This window comes from Vidua macroura, chromosome Z, assembly GCF_024509145.1.
Source record: "Vidua macroura isolate BioBank_ID:100142 chromosome Z, ASM2450914v1, whole genome shotgun sequence".
Lineage (NCBI taxonomy): Eukaryota > Metazoa > Chordata > Aves > Passeriformes > Viduidae > Vidua > Vidua macroura.
The window spans coordinates 59,284,250-59,302,684 of record NC_071611.1 but is presented as its reverse complement, the minus strand read 5'-3'; the positions used below and the strand labels follow the sequence as shown (position 1 = coordinate 59,302,684).

Below are 18,435 nucleotides of genomic sequence, written 5' to 3'. Positions count from 1 at the left end.
CTACACACATACCTAATGCAATATATTTAGTTTCAGACTATTTAAGTAGGTAGAAATGTTTTACTTTATGCCCCTATACAGTAGTACTGGCAAAAACATCTGCACTGGGGTATCACTGAAACAACCTTTCTTTTCAGGCTTCTGGCCGAGAATGTTGATCAGCAATCTGTATTTCTTCTTTCTTTAGACAAGTATATAAAAAAAGTAAATACTTTCTGTTCTTGGACTAATATCTTTCTAGTAGATAAGCAGTGCTTACCTTCAGTTTAATTTCAGCCAAAGTAATTGGTAAATGTAAGTATTCAGTTTGCATATGTTTGTTGAAAAGAGGAAAAGTTTTACAATTACATGTGTTAGAATGATTGTGCTCCTGGCCTAACAAAAAAAAGAATAGAGGTAGACACACACTGTCAAAGCCAAGATGAAATTGTCTTATTCATACACCTACAGGCTTTCCTCTCTGTGGTTTAGTGACAAAGGCAAGTTAGGAACTGTCTCAACCCTTTCTTTGTCTATACAGGCAAATCTCTCTCTTGAGTCAATTACTGCTGTAACTCTCAGGCCTGAAGCTCAAGCTGTGCAGCAGAGCTGCAGTCACAGTCGCCTCCTCAGCTACTGCAGCTGCTCATTTCACCGCGCTCCCTGCCTGCACTCCCTTCCACGGGTAGCTGCTATTCGCTGGTGCGATGGTTTGCATTAAAACTGCTCTGTACCCTGCAGTCCTGGGGCGGAACATTGCGAGCAATGGATCTGACTGTGATCTCCAAGATTTCAGATTAATGAAGCTGATTTGCAGTCTATTATTTAGGCGCTAGATGTCTCCGTGTGCTATAAGCATACCACACAGGCTATGCTTACTATGCTTTAAACAAAGAGGAAATCGCCAGAGGCAAAGTTAGTAGGGCTGCATGCACAGACATAGAAGTGAGTTATCACTTTGATTTCATCTGTTTGGAATATTCCCAAGGAAATAACTATGTTGAGAAACACTTATATTTCCCGAAGCATTTCATTGAAGCATCTTGAATCCGATCAGGGATCAGGGCATGCTTTTTTTTTTTTTTTTTTTTTTTTTTCTTCTACTGGCTCATTAGTAATGAGTGTGGCCCAACCTTGCTGCGCGGAAATGGTGGGAGGTCCCAAACTTAAGAGAAGCCCGTCGTCAGATTTGCATCAAAGCTGACAGCCTGAGGTGCTCTGAGGCTTCACAGTCCCTCTTATACCCTATACCAATTGATGCTTTTTGCTGTGTAACAGCTTCAGGCAGGGGTTCCCTGAAATTCAGAACATTTTTGGCTTTAGTTTGATTTTACTTAAAAAAACATTAGAACACGAAAGAAAATTAAAACAAAACAAAAAAACAATCAAATCAGAAAGTGGAATCAGGTTCTCCAGTGGACTCTTTCCCCTGGTCAGACTGCCCGGACTACAACCGCCGTAAGTAACTTTGTTCAGCCTGCACGTACCGACAGCCGCCGCGTGTCTTTGTCGCCTCTCATGCGCTCCGGGTGTCCCTCCATCCCTCCCCGCTGCCCCTCCGGAGACAGCATGCTGTCTCATCCCTCGCTGCCGCCCGGCTCTCGTACCTCGCGCACATTCCACACTGCCCAGGCAGCACCTGCGCGTTTATGACTGAGGAATTATTATTATTACTATTATAAGTATTATTATCATTATTAGTAGTAGTACTACTACTACTGTCGTTACTATTACTTTAACACAGACATCGGCATCTAACGGTGTGTCCAGTATTTGAGCTGCAAATCAGTTCTTTTCCACTCTGCCTGCAGGAGAGCCGTAGGTCAGGGCACGGATGCAAAGTAGCCCCCTGCCTCCTCTTGCCCCCCAGGCCCGGGTGCTGCAGGAGGCGGTGCCTGGGTCCCCCGGCAGCAGCGGGAGGGCCAGAGGGATTCAGTCCCGCGGAGAAGGAATCGCCAGGCCCGGGCCGGGCAGCGCGGCACCCGGAGAGCTCAGAGCGGAGGTGCGGTCGGGCCGGGCCGGGCCGGGCGAGGGGCGGGCGGGCGGGCGGCGCGGGGCGGCCCCGCTCCTCCCCCGGCGCGAGCGCGGGAGGCGGGGCAGCGGCGGCGGGGCTCAGCCGCCTCCGCTCGGGGCCGCGATCTGGGTCGCCCCGCGGGGCTTGCGGCCGCTGCCAATTGCGTAAGGGCGGCAGCCAAGGCGGGGAGCGGCGGAGTTGGTGAGCAGCCGGCGGCCTCCCGCCGTGTCCGGGGCGGGGAGCGCTATGCCGCCGCCCTGAGCGCGCCGCCGCGCCGGGCCCAGGTGAGAGCGCGCCCGGGCCGGCCGGGGCCGGGCCGAGCCGCCGCGCCTGGCCGGCCGGGCTCCGCCGCACTGGCCTCTTTTGTTCCCAGGGCCGGTGGGAGGGGAGGGAAGGGGGGAGCGGGGGCGGCAGCCGCAGTCGGCATCGGGGCGGGGAGGGCCGGGCGGCAGCCGGCGGCGGGCGCGGCCGCCCTGAGGAGCCGCCCGGGGGCCGCGTGTGCCCGGCAGGTGTGGGCCTCGCGCCGCTCCGCGGGGCCGCGGCAGGTGCGGCGGCAGGGCCGCGCTCCCGGGGCCGCGGCTTTGTTGGCGCGCCTGGTCGGATGCTGTCGGGATCGCGGTGGAGAGCGACCGGGCTCAGGTCCGCATCACGGCATGGCTGCGCTGGGACTTGTCATAGGCATCGCCGAGTGCTTGGGCTGTCGTGGAGTGCCGTCCTTGTGACTGATAACCAACAGCTGCTTCACTTGCCCAGAGGCACGGAAGAAAGAGTGAGAGTTGTACATCATCGCAGCCCCTCTAAGAAAGAAGGGTGTGCAGCGATTTGCATTTTTGCTACATCACAGCTTAGATGAGAGCTGTGTGCTGAAGATAATACCCTTGTTTGTATTTAAATGTGTATTTAGTGACACGATTTCCTTGAAAGGGAAGAGGTTTTATATTTCTGAGTAGTTCTAAAAGCAGAATAGCAGCTTTAGCTCGACAAAGACAATGTAATGAGGAGGATAAAGTAGTACTTTGTATTTTTTGTGGCATTAGTCTGTTTTCATGACTTTGTATTTTTTGTGGCATTAGTCTGTTTTCATGAATCAGAGAAAAGGATTTGCAGCGGCTTAGCTACTGATGTGAAATGGCCCATGGGTAGCAGTACGGAGAAGTAAGGTTCATCTTTGTTCTTAGTAGTCTGTGGCTCTTCGGGGCACTTTGTCTACATGGATCTTGTACGCTGCCTGCACAAATGTGAAGTCTGCCAGATCAAGTGTGTTGGGCCTGCTCCTCCTGCACTCTCTCTACTAATACAGCATCCATCAGACTCTATGCAGGGGACTTGAGCTAGGCAAAGAGGCCAGAGAAAAAAGTTATATGTAAAACATGAGAAATGCCCCCAGATACAAAGGATTCAGGGAGAAGAAAGGGAGTTTGGATGGGAAAAGGACAAAGACAAGGGATCCATGCTAAAATGAGAGTGTCTTCTGGAGTTCAGTGTGTAGTCTCAACAGGAGCTGTGCTATGTGCTGTTTTGAGATGGGGATATATGTTTTCCAGTGACACACTGCGTGTTTTTTTAATTACAAATATTAACGCATTACCCTCACAATATTTTGTGAGGAAAGTGGTGTTAAGGATTGGCTGGAAGCTTTTAGCTGGTTCATCTTGTTGCTAGTTGTTAGACACTAACTAGTAGAAGATGTTGGCCTCTGTGTGTAAAAACCATTGTTTTCAGAAGAGCCTATGAAATCTTCTGAAGGTTTCCTAGCTGTTACAGGTCCTGTGACTGGAGGTTACCTTTTGGTGGTACAGTTCACTTTTCTTCCAAGTTTACAAACCAAAGGACCAAAAAAAGGTTGTTTTTCTTTTAAGGCATGAATATAAAAATAGGTAGAACACAAGCTGTGGGACTACTTTGGTTATTTTGCAGCTTTTTTTTTTTTTTTTTTTTTTTTTTTTTTTTTTTTTTTTAATTTGAGTTGATACATATTTGAGTAGCTTGTACTTCAAAGGAATTAGGAGGTTTATTTCCTTAAGTAATGACAGGGGGTAGTGGGATAGGTGCTTTTCAGTCTTATTTAAGTACTTCAACATTCTTACCACCAAATCTGTGAAGAAATGTCTGCATGCCTTGGACAGTTGGAACTAGAAATGTTATTTAATTATGGATAACTTTAAATTGCTTTAAATACAAAGCACAGTCATTAACTTCCTTTATTATATGTCCAGTGTGTTTCAGAAGTTTCATTAAACCGTTTTAGTATACTGTTTTTGTATGTTTTCAGGTAAGTCTAGCTTCTTGCTGTGGAAGTCTTGTTTGTAGAAAATAAGCAGTGACTCAGTTTTGTTTATCTTACCTGTTGACTAGGACGGAGCTGTTGGCTTCTTTACCTGTGAGAAGGCTCTGACTACTCTCTGTGCTAGGATTGGAGCTCTGTCTTCTCTTGATTCTGCCTTGTACTGGAGCTGGGGAGGAGAGGGAACCTGGCTCCCATTGTCTGCTGGAGGCTGATGCTGCAGCCTCCACAGCTGTAAGGGCACACCTCTGCTACCTCTGCCCTGCAGCTGAAGGAGCTCCTTGGCTGATGGGCCACATATGCGTGACTTCAAGGAAACTTGTCCCATAGTGCTTGCGATTAACTGTTCTTTACCTTCTGTGTGCATGCACCAGTGATTTAAAAACTTCAGACAGAAATTAGTGGGAAAAATTGTCACCTAATAAATATTGCTTTCTGTATATTAAAAAATTAAATCATAGGAATATAATCTGGAGTATATCAGTAAGGTTTATGCTTTGCATTAGTAAGGCTGTTCTGTAGAGTCACCTATGGCATGCATCAAAACATGATTAAAGTCTGTGTTGTAAATTTGCAGTTTCTTGTTTGGAGTCAAATTGTGATTAACCTTGATACTTTCTCATCTTATTTTTACCAAACGGGATTTCACTATTGATTTAATGGAGGTATTTTTGGCAAGACAAAGGGAATGAATTATTTGTAGATGTGGGTTTAGAAATCCACAGAAATATTTTTGTGGAATAGTAATACTGAGAAAGAAAGTGGAAAAGGAGTAGAAAAGTTGAGCAAAGATACGAGGGAGAAAAGTCACATATTTGGCAATATGTAAAGAAAATACTGAAAGCATTAAAGAATGCATACTTTAAACTTATAACTGATTTTATTGCTTTGTTGTGAAGTAAGTTAATGGAAGGGATGTGCTAGTAGCTCTTCTGTCTTTTTGGCACATTGGATTAAGAAGAACATGTAAAAAAGAGTAGTGTAGTCATACAAGATGACTAGCTATACCTGTCGGGATGTTGCAGTACTTGGCAGTAGGGTGCAGAGTTCTTGAAGTTTCCTAGAATGGAATTCACTGTAGGTAAACCAAAATACGAATGTAGCCGCAAGTTCAGTAGAATGCATACCAAATGGTGGATTACAGGGCTTTGTTTCTGTTTGAAGATTGAGATTTTGCTGTTTTGAGATATCTCAAATACACTGTTTGTGTTTTTTACAAAAGGAAAATTATAGCATATTTTTTCTTTTACAAAATTCTACAAATGTATCATGTTGCATAAGTTACGTCGCTGTTCCTTTTTCACTGGGTTCTCAACTCAAGTAGTTCTGTGATTTCTGGGATACTTTAGAGCTATGGATTATGTTGGCATTCAGATATACAGTCAAGTTACTCTTCTTTAGTTCATCAGTAGAAACTTTTCACAAGACTTTGTGCTCTCATGCAATAGCTGGTATTTGCTGTGCCCTTCTGCTATGCTACAATGCCACAATTCCTACAGCAAAATGAAAACTGTACTGTATTTCAGCTACTGTGTATCACTGTGGCATGCGATCAGGTAAAGGTGTATTTTGTGTTGCTGATTGCAGCAGGCAGTTGCAGTGGCTGAGTTGAGGGGGATTTGGTTGTTAGAAGAGGAGAGGTGTTTTTGGAAAAGTGAAGGTGAAAGGCAGGTAAACGAGGTCTTAAAGCGTAGTAGTAGAGTAACCACATCACGTCAGGCCAAGTGTCCATCTAGGCAATTACTTGGGGTCTGACAGTGGTGAGTAATAGTCATCTGGTGAAGCTACTGCATTGTGATGCTACTGCTTCCAGCTTGTGTTTCAAAGACTTCCTAAACTCAAGTGTTTTTTATCCAATAGTGTTATTTATCCAATAGTCCTCAACTGAATTCTCTTCTGCAACCTTGTTGCTCTCTGAACCTGTGTAAATTCTTGATGTCCAAAGCATACAGTATTGAGACAGATTCAGAGACTTCTATGTCATGTGTCCTTTGGACTGGATATGATTGGATGTGATTTGCAGATCTTAATTATTTTTTAATGCAGACTCATTTAACTTGGGTCATACAAAGGCAAGACAAAAGAATGTGGGTGTGCAGCTGCAACAATTCAGTTTTTCAAGCAGCATTTTTTTTTGTGGTTGATGCACAGTTAAAATCTGCTGAGACAGTCCTTCAAGTATGCAGAATGAGAGGTGGCATATCATTTACTGAAGCTTGAGTTGGACTGAAGAAAAAATTCTAAGAACTTAACAGCTTTGCCAAAGAAAGAAATCCACATGCTGATACAGAAGAGAGCGTGTTATTATGCTGATTCATTTTATAAATATAACTTAAACATGACAACCCTTTGATGATTAAGTGACTATATGAGTATACTCAGGAGTGTTTTGCATATGCCAGTTTACTGAAGCTGAATATCGGATCTGATTCTTTTCCCCACTGCATGTTATAGTCTATACTTTCATATATGCTTATAATCTATTTATAAGAGCTTTTCTAATTTAATAATAGATATCCAGTCTTACTGTCCTTCTCTTTGGAGTAGGATTGTAGGCCCAGTGATTCAAGGTAGTGCCAGAACTCAACTTCACCTCTCTGAAGTGTATTACCATTACATAGAAAAGATTCTGCTTTGAAGTCCTAGGCTGTAGCTGTTAGGTTGGGATTTGTGTTTTTCTAGAGACTGCAGATATCTGTATACCACTTCTTTTTGTTTGTATGAGAAGTAGTTTAAATGCTTTTCCCTGATTTTTATTTGGATTTTTCCCTACCATCTTATGCTGGTTCCCTAAGGTGAATGTGGCAAATCTGTCACTTTTGTGTGAAAGTTGTTGACTTAAATGTAGCTGTTTATTTACTTAAAAGTAGGCTTGTACTCAGATGCATCACTGAGCTGAGCCCAAAGCGTTCTCTAAACTAACCCTCACAATGTCCCTGTGAGGCTAGTGACCACTTTTTTTTTCTCATGTTACAGGCTTGGGGCCCAATAATCTGTGACTCATGCAGTAAGCTAATGACAGATGGGTGACTAAAATGCAAGTTTCCACTCTTGATCTCTTACATAAATGATTAAACATTTCATTTCTGAAAGTGGAGCAGTAAAAATGATTACATTCATTTTGCCTATTTCAGCACATGCCATATTTCCTAGTGTGCCCTTAGATGTGCTGTATTTAAGTTGTCAATAATTCATGTGTTTCTGCACGGTTTCCTCAAGCAGAATATGCTATTTTTTAAACAATGAATGAAAAACAGACTAGACCTCCACCAGTTTATAATTTGCAAAGATAAACTGTCAAAAAGAAACAAAGGGTAGGAAAGTAGAATTCACTGGAAATGTCAGATACCATTTCAGATGCACTGACTACAGTTTGCTGTAGCTGCTGGCTTATGTTTCTTTTTTTCAGTGGGCAAAATCTGAAGCTACTACAGTTCTACTTGAGCAGACTGAAAATTGCAGTGTCTACTGGTCAATTTAGAATTCTTGAAAGCTTGGTGTCTAGGAACTGGAAAAAAAACATGTCTCTGCAGTTTCTGCAGTAAGTTGTGTATCTGCAGTGCTACAAAAATCCCTAAGTTTTATACGTAAACTTTCTGCAAGATCAGATACTTCATCTGCTGCATCAAATGCTCTGTAAGTGAAACCAGGTGAGTGCTGCAGAGCTTGTTCACACAAACTGTATCTGAAGGACAAAAGCCCAGTTGTCATTGCAGCAGGAAACCATTTTTATTGTACAAATACCCTCTGGTCTTTGTCTCATCCTTAATGGTGATCTGCCAAACACCTGCACAAGAGGATAGAAATGAAATTCATGGCTCTCCTGTATGCTGTCAGCCGTGGACATGAGAGTGGTTTTATTTGACCATAATTTTGTACTTATTCCCACAGACAAATGCTATTACAGAGTGTCTATTTACCTTTTTCCCTTGGAACACAGTCTTTTCACCATCCTCTCCCCCTCACCTCATCATCCTTTCTAATCCATAGATAATAGCTTAATTGTTTTGCATATCATTTAAACATATGTAGTCCAATTTTCCCTACTTGTATGTACGTTTGAAATTTTGTCTGGAGAGAGGCTTGTGTTCTCCAAGATTTCATTAGACCAGCTGATGAAGATTATTTCTATCTGTAAACCTTCTCTTATACTGTAAATATAATGCATGTTTTCACTTCTGTTTCTTGTGTGGTACTGAAGTGGTTCTGTGATTCTGTGGTTCTGTGTACTTTGAAAGATTTGATTTTAGAAATATGGACCTTGCAAGTCTATGTGTTTTCTACATGCCAAGAAATTGGCTAAAGATTATTAATTGCTACACAGGAAATTCAGAAAATCTAATGCAATAGAGCTTATTTTCTAAGTTTCGTAACTTTTACTGTTCATATATCTCTGTTTCTTGCTGATTTTTGCTCTAATTTTCTTCTGAAAATGCTGAGCATGGGAGAAAACTTGGTGGAGGCATGCAGAAAACAGCATATATGTCTAGATGTCAGTAGAGTTTCTAAAGTTTTTTTGTAACTCAGTTGAGATTTTTTCAGGCTGTTCTAAATATCGTGATTTCCAACAGTTACTTAACTGTAGCAGTGCATCTTACTGTACACATATTTATTCCAGCTTTTGTACATGGGTGGAAAATAGGTTCCTTCCAGTATGCCATCTGTCTTAGTGAATAGGTGTAATTTCAGAATGAGGCAGGAGGAGAAAATGTGAAACCAAGAAAGAAGGCATGTGGGTACCCTGTCTGGAATTGTTCTTACTGGTGAGGTTGAGATCTATTGAACTGGGGACTTCCAGGACACTTGAAGCGTTGAAATCTGTATTTCTGTTGCAGCTGATCAGCTTGAAGGTCTACAAAGGTGTGCATGTCATGCTTTAGGAGCTTGCCTGACATCACATTCTATTCAGTAATTGTTTCTTCTTAGGAACTTTTTAATACTGAGTTCTTGTCCCTTTCCCTTTTCATGGGTTTCTCACTGTCCTTTGGTTTTATACCAGACAAGTGCCTCTACCAGGAAAGAGGTTATACAGAATCACTAGGTTGGAAGAGACCTTCAAGATTATTGGGTCCAACCCATGCCCTAACACCGCAACTAAACCATGGTACTGAGTGCCACATCCAGTCTTTTCTTAAACACATACAGGGATGGTGACTCTACCACCTCCCTGGGCAGACCATTCTAGTATTTTATCATGCTGTAAAAAACTTTTTCCTAATATCCAACCTATATTTCCCTTGGTGCAGCTTAAGACTGTGTCCTCTCATTCTGTCAGTTGATGCCTACTGAAAGAGACCGACCCCCACCTGACAACAACCACCTTTCAGGAAGTTGCAGAGTGTGATAAGAGTGAGTATCTTTTACAGTAGATAGAGATATCCTTTAGATAGAGAGTGAGTCTCCTTTTCTCCAGGCTAAACACCCCCAATTCCCTCAGTCCTTCCTCACAGGGCTTGTGTTCCAAGCCCCTCACCAGCCTCATTGCCCTACTCTGGACATGCTCAAGTGTCTCAATGTCCTTCCCAAACTGAGGGGCCAGAACTGGACACAGCACTAAAGGTGTGGCCTCACCAGTGCCAAGCACAGGAGAAGAACGACCTCCCTGCTCCTGCTGGTCACACTATTCCTGATACAGGCCAGGATGCCATTGGTCTTCTTAGCCATGAGGGCACACTGCTGGCTCATGTTCAGCCGGCTGTTAGCCAGTACCCCCAGGTCCTTTTCCGCCTGGGCACTGTCCAGCTGTATCGTCCCCACTGTGTGGCATTGCAGGGGATTGTTGTGGCCAAAATGTAGGACACGGCACTTGGACTTATTAAACTTCATCTTATTGGACTCTGCCTATCCATCCAGCTGTTCCAGGTCTCTCTGCAGAGCCCTCCTACATTCCAACAAACCAATGCATGCTCTCAGCTTAATGTGGTCTGCAAATTTACTGCTGTGTTGCATGGGGAAATATTTTTTTGTGTATGTGTTGTTTTCCTCCACCCTTTGCTCAGTCTTTTGCTTAGTGGTAATTATATACTCTTAAGACTAGACAGTGTGGTAATAGGTCAGCACTAGAGCTGGTATAATTTGATGGCCCAGATCAACATAAATGTGTCATTTTTTCTGGTTTCTTTTATTTTATTTTTAAGACCTGTGATCCTTAAAATGTGCTTAAAGAGGTGCATGAATTATGAAGTAAGCAAACATTCTGTACAACATTTTCAGATGGTGCAGGTGTGGGAGTTTATTAGCATGTTTTACATGTTTTATTACACTTAGCATTTGACAACACAGAAGTATAAAATTTCTTGTTTTTTTTCTTACTTTTGTGGTGTCATGTGACATTCTGAATTATCTGGTAAAATATGCCAATTTCTTTCCAGGAAACCAGCCCAAATATGAGTAACGGATAAGCATGCTGCTTGCTTCCAAGTGCACAGTCATGTCTCAGGAGGTTCATATGTTATACCCAGGTTCTACAGTGCATATGTTTCCAGTTTCTGACCATGTGGAACAATGTGGGCTTGTATGAGAGTGTGGTAGCAGCACAAGATAAAAGCCGTGAAGGAATACTTGAGGAGATGGGAGATGTTACAGCCTGCTCAGTGGCTCACTGCTGAGCTTTACTGTCCACATCTGTTTGTTCAGTTGCTCTGTAGATGTGTCCATGCTTGCAGGTATTCACTGTTTTCACTTGGAAACTATGCAAAATAAACCTTTTAAATTTTTTTTTTTTTTAATTTAAGGTGGTTTAAGCTGTCTTGGCTGATGTGACCAGTATGAGAAGTACTTGTTGGCTTGCTCATGCTGTAGGAAGGGGTGCATGAGCAGAAACCTGGATTGTGTGGAGTTGCATTACTCTTGCAAAAGAGTGATATGCAAATAGTGCTGTCATCCAGCAGATGTGTGGCAATGAAATATTTGAGATACTCCAGATACATTGTGGGCTGAAGCATCTGAGATCCTCCAGCTGAGTCTGTGGATTGGAAGCTTCCCTCTTACTGATGAACTGGAAGCACATGCTTAAGTGTGTCTCTGACTAAAAGCTGTGTTGAATAATGGATTTAAAATCTTGCATAATACTGTGCTGAGAGCTGATGTGCAAGAAATTTGAGAGTAGTGCGAAAGCAACATTCATAAATGGTATGACAAATAACATATTTGTACAGATAGAGCTCTGTATAAGTATTAGGTAATTGGTTGTATATGGTGTGAGAACTTGACTGTTATTGAAAGCACTCTGAAGTAAACTGCAAAGTAAAATACTGCATTATTCTTTGTACCACAGTACAGTTGAAAAAGTGGGAGATGTTCTTGTCTGGGACTGACCATCAGGAAGAGATGCCCAGATCATGAATTCCTTTTTAGGAGACCACAGCATAGGCACAGCTCAAAGGGAAATGTGGGAAAATTCAGGTGCATAGAATTTTCAATATGGTATTTAAATAGTTCAACAATTCGGGTATTTTGTCCTGCATTTCACTCTGTAATTGCATTTGCAGAGTAAAATTTGTGCTGTATTTGTGACACACAAACTGTATTTGTGCAGCCAAATTATTGCATTCTCTGGTGCATAACTGGCCATACAGACAGTTACTATACATGCTTTTGTGTGGTGCTCTTTGAAGGCTTCCACAGAGTGGAAGTAAACAAGCCAATAACTTGAATCAGATTATCAGTCTATCTTTCAAAAAAGTAGTAACTGCTCTACAGGATAGAAGACATCCTTTTTCAGCTAGAGAATTTCAAATAACACATGAAGAGGGAAGGAAGTATTGCAATGGTTACTGCTGTTGTAATGGAAAATTGTATGGTGAGTCTTTAGAATGTACTATCTCCTTATTGTCTTACTGTAATTATTTTTATTTTCTAATGGTTAAGACATCAATTCTGCCATCTCTTTCTCATCCATCCTTGAGGTGCCCTGTGTTTTCAGTTGAGTGAAACAGTTGAAAACCTTTTACAATTGCCAAAATGAGGGTTGCAAACAAAGCAGAATGGTTTGTACAACACAAAATATGTTCGAAATATGACACAAGTGTTTCCAATGGCTGCTGTAATTAATGTTGTTTTTATTTTTTTGTTATTTCTTTAGAGGTCTGGCAGTACTTTAGGAGGCCTTGGTGGGAAGAATTGTGGAAAAATTATTTTGTGAAACATTTTCAAGTCTTGCATAGCCAATCTGAATTCAGTTGCTATAGCTGAGTAGTTTAAAAACTTTTTAACTGTTGATATTACACTATAATGAACACTGTAGTAATTTTGTCAGTGTCACAGAAAAATGTCCTAACTGAAAAATTAACCAAGTTTTAGGAGTTGGGGTTTCAAACCACAAAAAAAGAAAATCTCAGTGCTTGATCAGATTTCTTAAAATGTTTAATTAAGAAGCTAGTCCAGCATTTGTTTAGCTAGATATAAATACTGTATTTGAACTAGCTGAAAAACTCCATCTCTACCCCGCATTTAATACCACATCTAAAACACAGAACTAACTTTCACTTCTGAGAGGTGATAAGTTGAGTAAAAGCACATGAGGTTAAAGCAAACTGTTCCACAGTGCACATAAGTGGTTGGGCAGTTAGGTTTGAGAGCAGAGGATTAGGTTTGACAAAGAACAGAAGGGAGAATGCTGAAAATTAATTTATTATAATGAACAGGTGCAAGAAGCACTTCTGGAGGACTTGGAATAATTTTTGCACTCTGGGATAGCTACTCCAGTTAATGTTTCAGTGCCTTCATTGTCATTGTGCATACATCAGGAGATGGATTGTCTCCTATGAAAGGGTAATCCAGCCTGTTCAATAGTAACAGCTCTTTTTCCTGGAAACAGTGAACTATCAGATTTTGCAGCATGTGGGACAAAAGGCTCCTTTGCTACTTCTCAGAATAAGATTACAGTTGTTACATTTCTCCTTCATCAGTGTGCCTGACACTTCAGGGTATGGCTCAGACTTGCCTTTGTTAATGGAACAGAAAGAGGATCTTTATACTCTTGCATTATCAGTAGTTTTTATTTTTCCTACACTTTGCTGTTTAATGCACATGACTTATGCCTAAATCCCCTTCAGGATTTAATTTCAAAAGTTAGGTTTCAGTTAACTGAAACTTGAGCATCCTTCTCTAAAAATTTCATCTGTAAGAAGTGTTAATCATAAGGAGGATAAAAAAAAATATGCCAGCTTTGTGAATACTCTGTGCAATATTCTTGACTGGAAAACCAGAGAAAACAGTCCAAATGCAGGTTTGTCTCTTAAATTATTCAAGTGTGGTGAGTTAGAGCTGCTGCTGAGGATGGGCCAGGCAGTGATGGCACTAGTATGCTTTCCTCTTGGTGTGCTTCAGAAGAAAGATGGAAACAATACTAGTAACTGAAATAAAAGCAGCACTCACTTCTGGACAATAGGTACAGAGATCTGGAGCAGGCATGTTGCTTCCAGGCTTTGTGTCCAAACCCAGGCATCTCAGCAGAAAAAAATTACAAGGTTTGCTGAATAAGATGTAGGTGACTTTCTTATATAACCATTCCTTTACTAGCAATTGAATTTTGCTGTGAGTAAATCAAGAGTTTTCTGGCTCTGTGCACCTCAGTGTATTAAAAGTGTTGATTAAGTTGCATCAGCATGACTAGAAATAAAAAAGTATTTGGTATTTTAATTTAAACAGCTTTTAGGGCTTCCAGTGTAGAAGGCAGGCATATTTTTTTCAGCTTCTTTTCCATAAGGGAAAGTGAGGAGTTTGTTTAGCTTCTGTGTACAGAAAAAAATAAATTTAGACATTCTTTGCATAACTATGGGGAAGCAGGGATTGCTAGCTTTCTCATTGTTCATCTGATTTCTTAATCTCATAATACAAGTTAACTGTGAAAATACTCAGTGAAAAATGCTCCCTGGAACTATGAAGAAATGGTCTGTGTTGTACTGGGTTCCCACACCACATGCTTTTGAGTTTGTGTTGAAGATGCATACACTGTTGTTCCATGCACTTATACCATGGGAAGTGATCAGTAGCCACTGAGTAACAGATACTTTGTAAATAGTCGCAGCTTCAGTGGCTGTTTTTGACACGTGACTTAAAATTGCCTTTTGTTGCTGTTTCTTTTTTTGGTTTATGCATTTTGATCTGTATTCTGAAAGCCTGTCCCTTATTTTTTCTCTGTGTGTGTATGTTCCAGTGACTTTATAACATGCAAGGCACTGATACCAGGGGGAGCTCCCCTGCATTCCTCCGTCCTCAGAATGGGAACAGTCACAGGTCTTCAGGGTATGTCCCAGGGAGAATTGCCCCTCTCCGTCCCCCGCCGCCTTCGCAGAGCCATGCTGCAGCAGAATTTACCTCGGCGAGACAGGAAGCCCAGACAAGACTCCCATCCTTATCAGTGGAGCAGCACCGTCGACAGGCAGAAGCCAACAGACATAAAAATACTCTTATTTGTTCTGCCATTTCTAGCCTTTCACTTTTTGTTGCACTGGGGATTTTTTTGGGAATAGCTTCAAAATATGCTCCAGATGGTAAGTTCATTAAGAAAATCATCCTAGAAGTTATACTGCCTGTGAACATAACTCAATAATTCAGCATCAGGATTATTGTTGAAAGATAATAGGACACTCACTGTGATTTTAAGATCAAAGAAGGCAGAGACTGGGGTGAAAGATCAGCTCCTTTTTTGTTATCAGTGTTGTTTTTATTACGTATGGTTTGATTGTAAGTAATTACATGAAACAGAAAAGCATAACAATAAATAAAGATTAGTGGTGAGGGGAGAAAGAAGCATGAATGTTTTATAAGCATAATTATTTTTAGCTGCAGAAGCTCTCATATGTTCACAAATTGTAGACAAAACTAAATCCTGTCCGTTTCAGCAGTAACTAAGGAAGATAAAATGGTGAAGTAAAATAATTTAAAAATCTTTGAGAACCTATGCTAATAGTATGTGTTTGTTTTGTTTATATGCAAATTGGGCAGGGAGCTTTTTTGATCTATTAGCCCTGATTTTTTGTTTTCAGCTCATTTTAGAAAACTGGGCAACTTCTTTGGTATTTGGAGAATCTCTGAAATGTGTCAGTGGTTGTAAAGCAGCAACAGGTCATGTGATCACAAAGTGTACATCCCTCTAGCCAGTTACTCCTAGAAGATGCTATGAAGTGTAGTTGCTAAATACTGGTAGTACAGTTTGGAGTGTCAGTTGTTTTGATGACTTTGTTTGGAGTTTTTTGGCTGTTTTTAAGGCAGTAGTCAGGTTTCTAGAAGCTAAACAGGATTTTGAATTGAAACTGTTGGCTACTGTAATAACAGACTTCTTAGTGGCTTTTGACATAGTAATCAAAAAGATGCTGTTTCCAAAGTCAATGCAACAGTCCAAAGGCTGAACAAATCAGATAATCTACAGAAGATTTCAGATGACAGTACAAAATAAATGCACATATCCAACTGAAGTGCTCTTGGTGATGGCTTACTGAGATACCCCTTTGGGTGAAGTTGCTGAGCTTTTCTGATAATTGTGAAGGAAAATAACAAAACCTTAGGGACTAGTAAATGGAGGATCATTCCTCTGTCATGATCCATATTGCTGGCACATGTGCAGTAAGTTCTTTCATTACAGACAAATTCCAGAGGAGACTGGAGGGTAACTTGCCAGTTAACACACTGAAATACTTTGGAGTGCAGCCAGGCTCTTCTTGGTGCTGTTGTACAATAAGACAAGAGTTAATAAGAAGCTCCACCTTAATATGAGGAAGAACCTCGCCTCTGTGAGTGACCATGCGCTAGGACAGATTTCCCAGAGAGGCTGTGGAGTATCACTGGAGATACTCCACAAGTGTCTGAACAGAATTCCATGCAATGTCCTCTGGGATGACCCTGCTTAAGCAGGGAGGCTGGACCAGATGACCCACTGTCATTCCTTCCTGCCGTACTTTTTCTGTGATATTGCGAAACCCTGACACAAGAGAAACTCTGACAGGCACTAAGGAAAGCCTGGCTGATGTTTTAATCTTGCAGTATGGTTGTTGCAGAAACTCCCCAAAAGTTCCCCAGCAGGTTGAAATGTTAATGTGCATAAACATGTGCACAATAGCTCTGACCCAAGCACATGTAGTTACTGCAGTGATCAACACCAGTTCCAGTTAGTTGTGCTTTTCTTCAGGACTAGTTGGAAATCCATGTTGTCAGAACTTTTAGTGGCTGTTTAGAAGGCAGTGGAAGGAATGTGACACTTGGTAGTTAATGCGCGTAAATTCTAAACCTCCGCTGTGCTTTCCCCAAAGGGAAGATGCTGCTTGTCAGCATTTCTGTTCCTGCTTATCAGCTGCTTTCTTTTTCCTCTTTGCTTCTGTATTCCTGACATCTACTCCTGGCTCATCTAAGGAGTCCTGAACACTGGAGATCAGGGAGAGCAATAGAAATGCAATTTCCTTCCCCATTTCCCCAGGCTTCTGATGCGAGATCAAGCTGGGAAAACAAACTGGGAAAAGTTCTTCATTCTTCCAGCTCTCAGCTGGACCTTACCCAGGGTAAACAGGATCCTCAGAAAATTTAGCTGCCAAAGTCTTATAAACTTCTGCTGAGCATAATATAACACTGATAAGTTTTTCCCAGAGGCTTTAAAAGTTCTAGACATGGTGTCTAAACAAGTAGAAAGTAACTATTTAGTTGTTACTAAATAGTTGGGAACTGTTCCCTGCCTGTCTTTTTCTCCTGTCACATTCCATATGCTTCCTCCATGAAAGATTCTAGCATTGGGTTTTTTTTTTTGGTCAGGATGCTTTCTTGTGAGAGGGATGGTGTACTTTTCCTCCACTACTTGTAGAAATTATACTTCTCTACCCAGCTCTAATAGAAGCCACTAAACCTGAAGGAATGCTGACCCATTTTTACAGAAATGTTTTGAAGCAGAGGCTTGACTTGAAAAATTTTCAACATGAGTGCCTAAATTTGTCAAGGTCATCACTACCTAACAGTTTCTGGTCTGCACTTCTGTTTTTATTTAACTTTAAAGGCAGTAACTGTTATCTGTAAAAGTCTACTTGAAAATTTTGGAGGTAACATATGGTGAACTTCTAAATATTTGATGTTTTCATGCAGCCCACCACAATTGCTAAGGGAGAATTTCAAAATACTTTTGCTAAATGTCTGATCTGCTTGCCAAAAAAGTTGACCCCCTGTGCCCCAAAAGCATGTTTGCATTACAGGATTGCCTGGTTCTGATTCTGATAGCTTTCTTGCTGGATTGTAATGTACAATAGATTTTAAAATCATAAATTTTTTTTTAGTTACTGTTTTATAAGTCTTCTTTCTGATTCAGCAGGAAAATATAAGCTCACTAGATCTTCTCTTCTGTGAATCACACTAAGCAGAAGTCATCAGGTTGCTGACTCATGGTTTCCTCACGCTGCCCTTTGCTACCGGCCAGGAAATAAGTGTTCCTTCACAGTGCTTGTGTGTGGTGGCTGGGGAAAAGGGATTAGGGACTCTGCATGAGTCAGGCAGTAGACTTGCCTTTGTCTGGTGAGTGCTCAGCAGTCTTGCTGATTGCAGCGCTCCTTGCATTTTGGCTTTCTCTCGTGTTGAATTACATTTTCTAAAAGCTGTCTTCATAGGATCCTCCCAAAAGATTTTATATTGTTTTTATTTTCATAATACTATTTGTCTGCCTTCTGCCCTTTCTGTAGTTTGCTAATTTTTCCCCACTGGTAGTCAAATCTTGGTTTTTGTGGCTTTCCTGGGTTGGGAAGGATTTGAAATGTGGAGAGTTAATACCAAAGGAAAAACATTTCTCTTAGCAAAACTAAGGCTGGCTTGTATTAAACTTATGGATAGGTTTTGACTTCTTTAGTTATTGCAACAATGGACTATTTCTGATAGCTTTTTGCCTCCAAAGTAGCACTTCAGAAGTGTGGGTGTATTTCTTGAGAAGACAGGATGTGAAAAATCTGTTTTGGCTGTTAACCTCAGTTGGCCTGCTAACATGTTTATTTTGGCAACTTTTTGATTGTCTTTTACACGGGAAAAATATCTTTAATATTTAATTTTTTTAATATTTATTTTTAGTTTTGATAAGATAATCCAAGGAATCTACTTTCCAGTTTTTATAGTGTGTCTATGCTTTCACATTACTCAGATGCTTAATTTGTTAAAGAGGTGTGTGGTATAAATACTACATTGCTGTAACTTT

General features: G+C 41.3%; 1 protein-coding gene across 2 annotated transcripts in view; it reads left to right on the top strand.

Annotated features, from left to right (window-relative positions):
• Positions 1-2,105: 2,105 nt before the first annotated feature.
• The window catches only part of CEMIP2 (cell migration inducing hyaluronidase 2), a 49,926-nt gene continuing 33,596 nt past the window's right edge, over positions 2,106-18,435 (top strand). Inside the window, exons 1-2 of one of the 2 annotated variants that reach the window (XM_054003568.1) lie at positions 2,106-2,277; positions 14,437-14,773. In XM_054003568.1, the coding sequence (XP_053859543.1) occupies positions 14,449-14,773 (325 nt within the window). In that variant the 5' untranslated portion in view covers positions 2,106-2,277; positions 14,437-14,448. The remainder of the gene's footprint in view (positions 2,278-14,436; positions 14,774-18,435) is intronic. The other variant, XM_054003569.1, reaches the window with a different exon arrangement.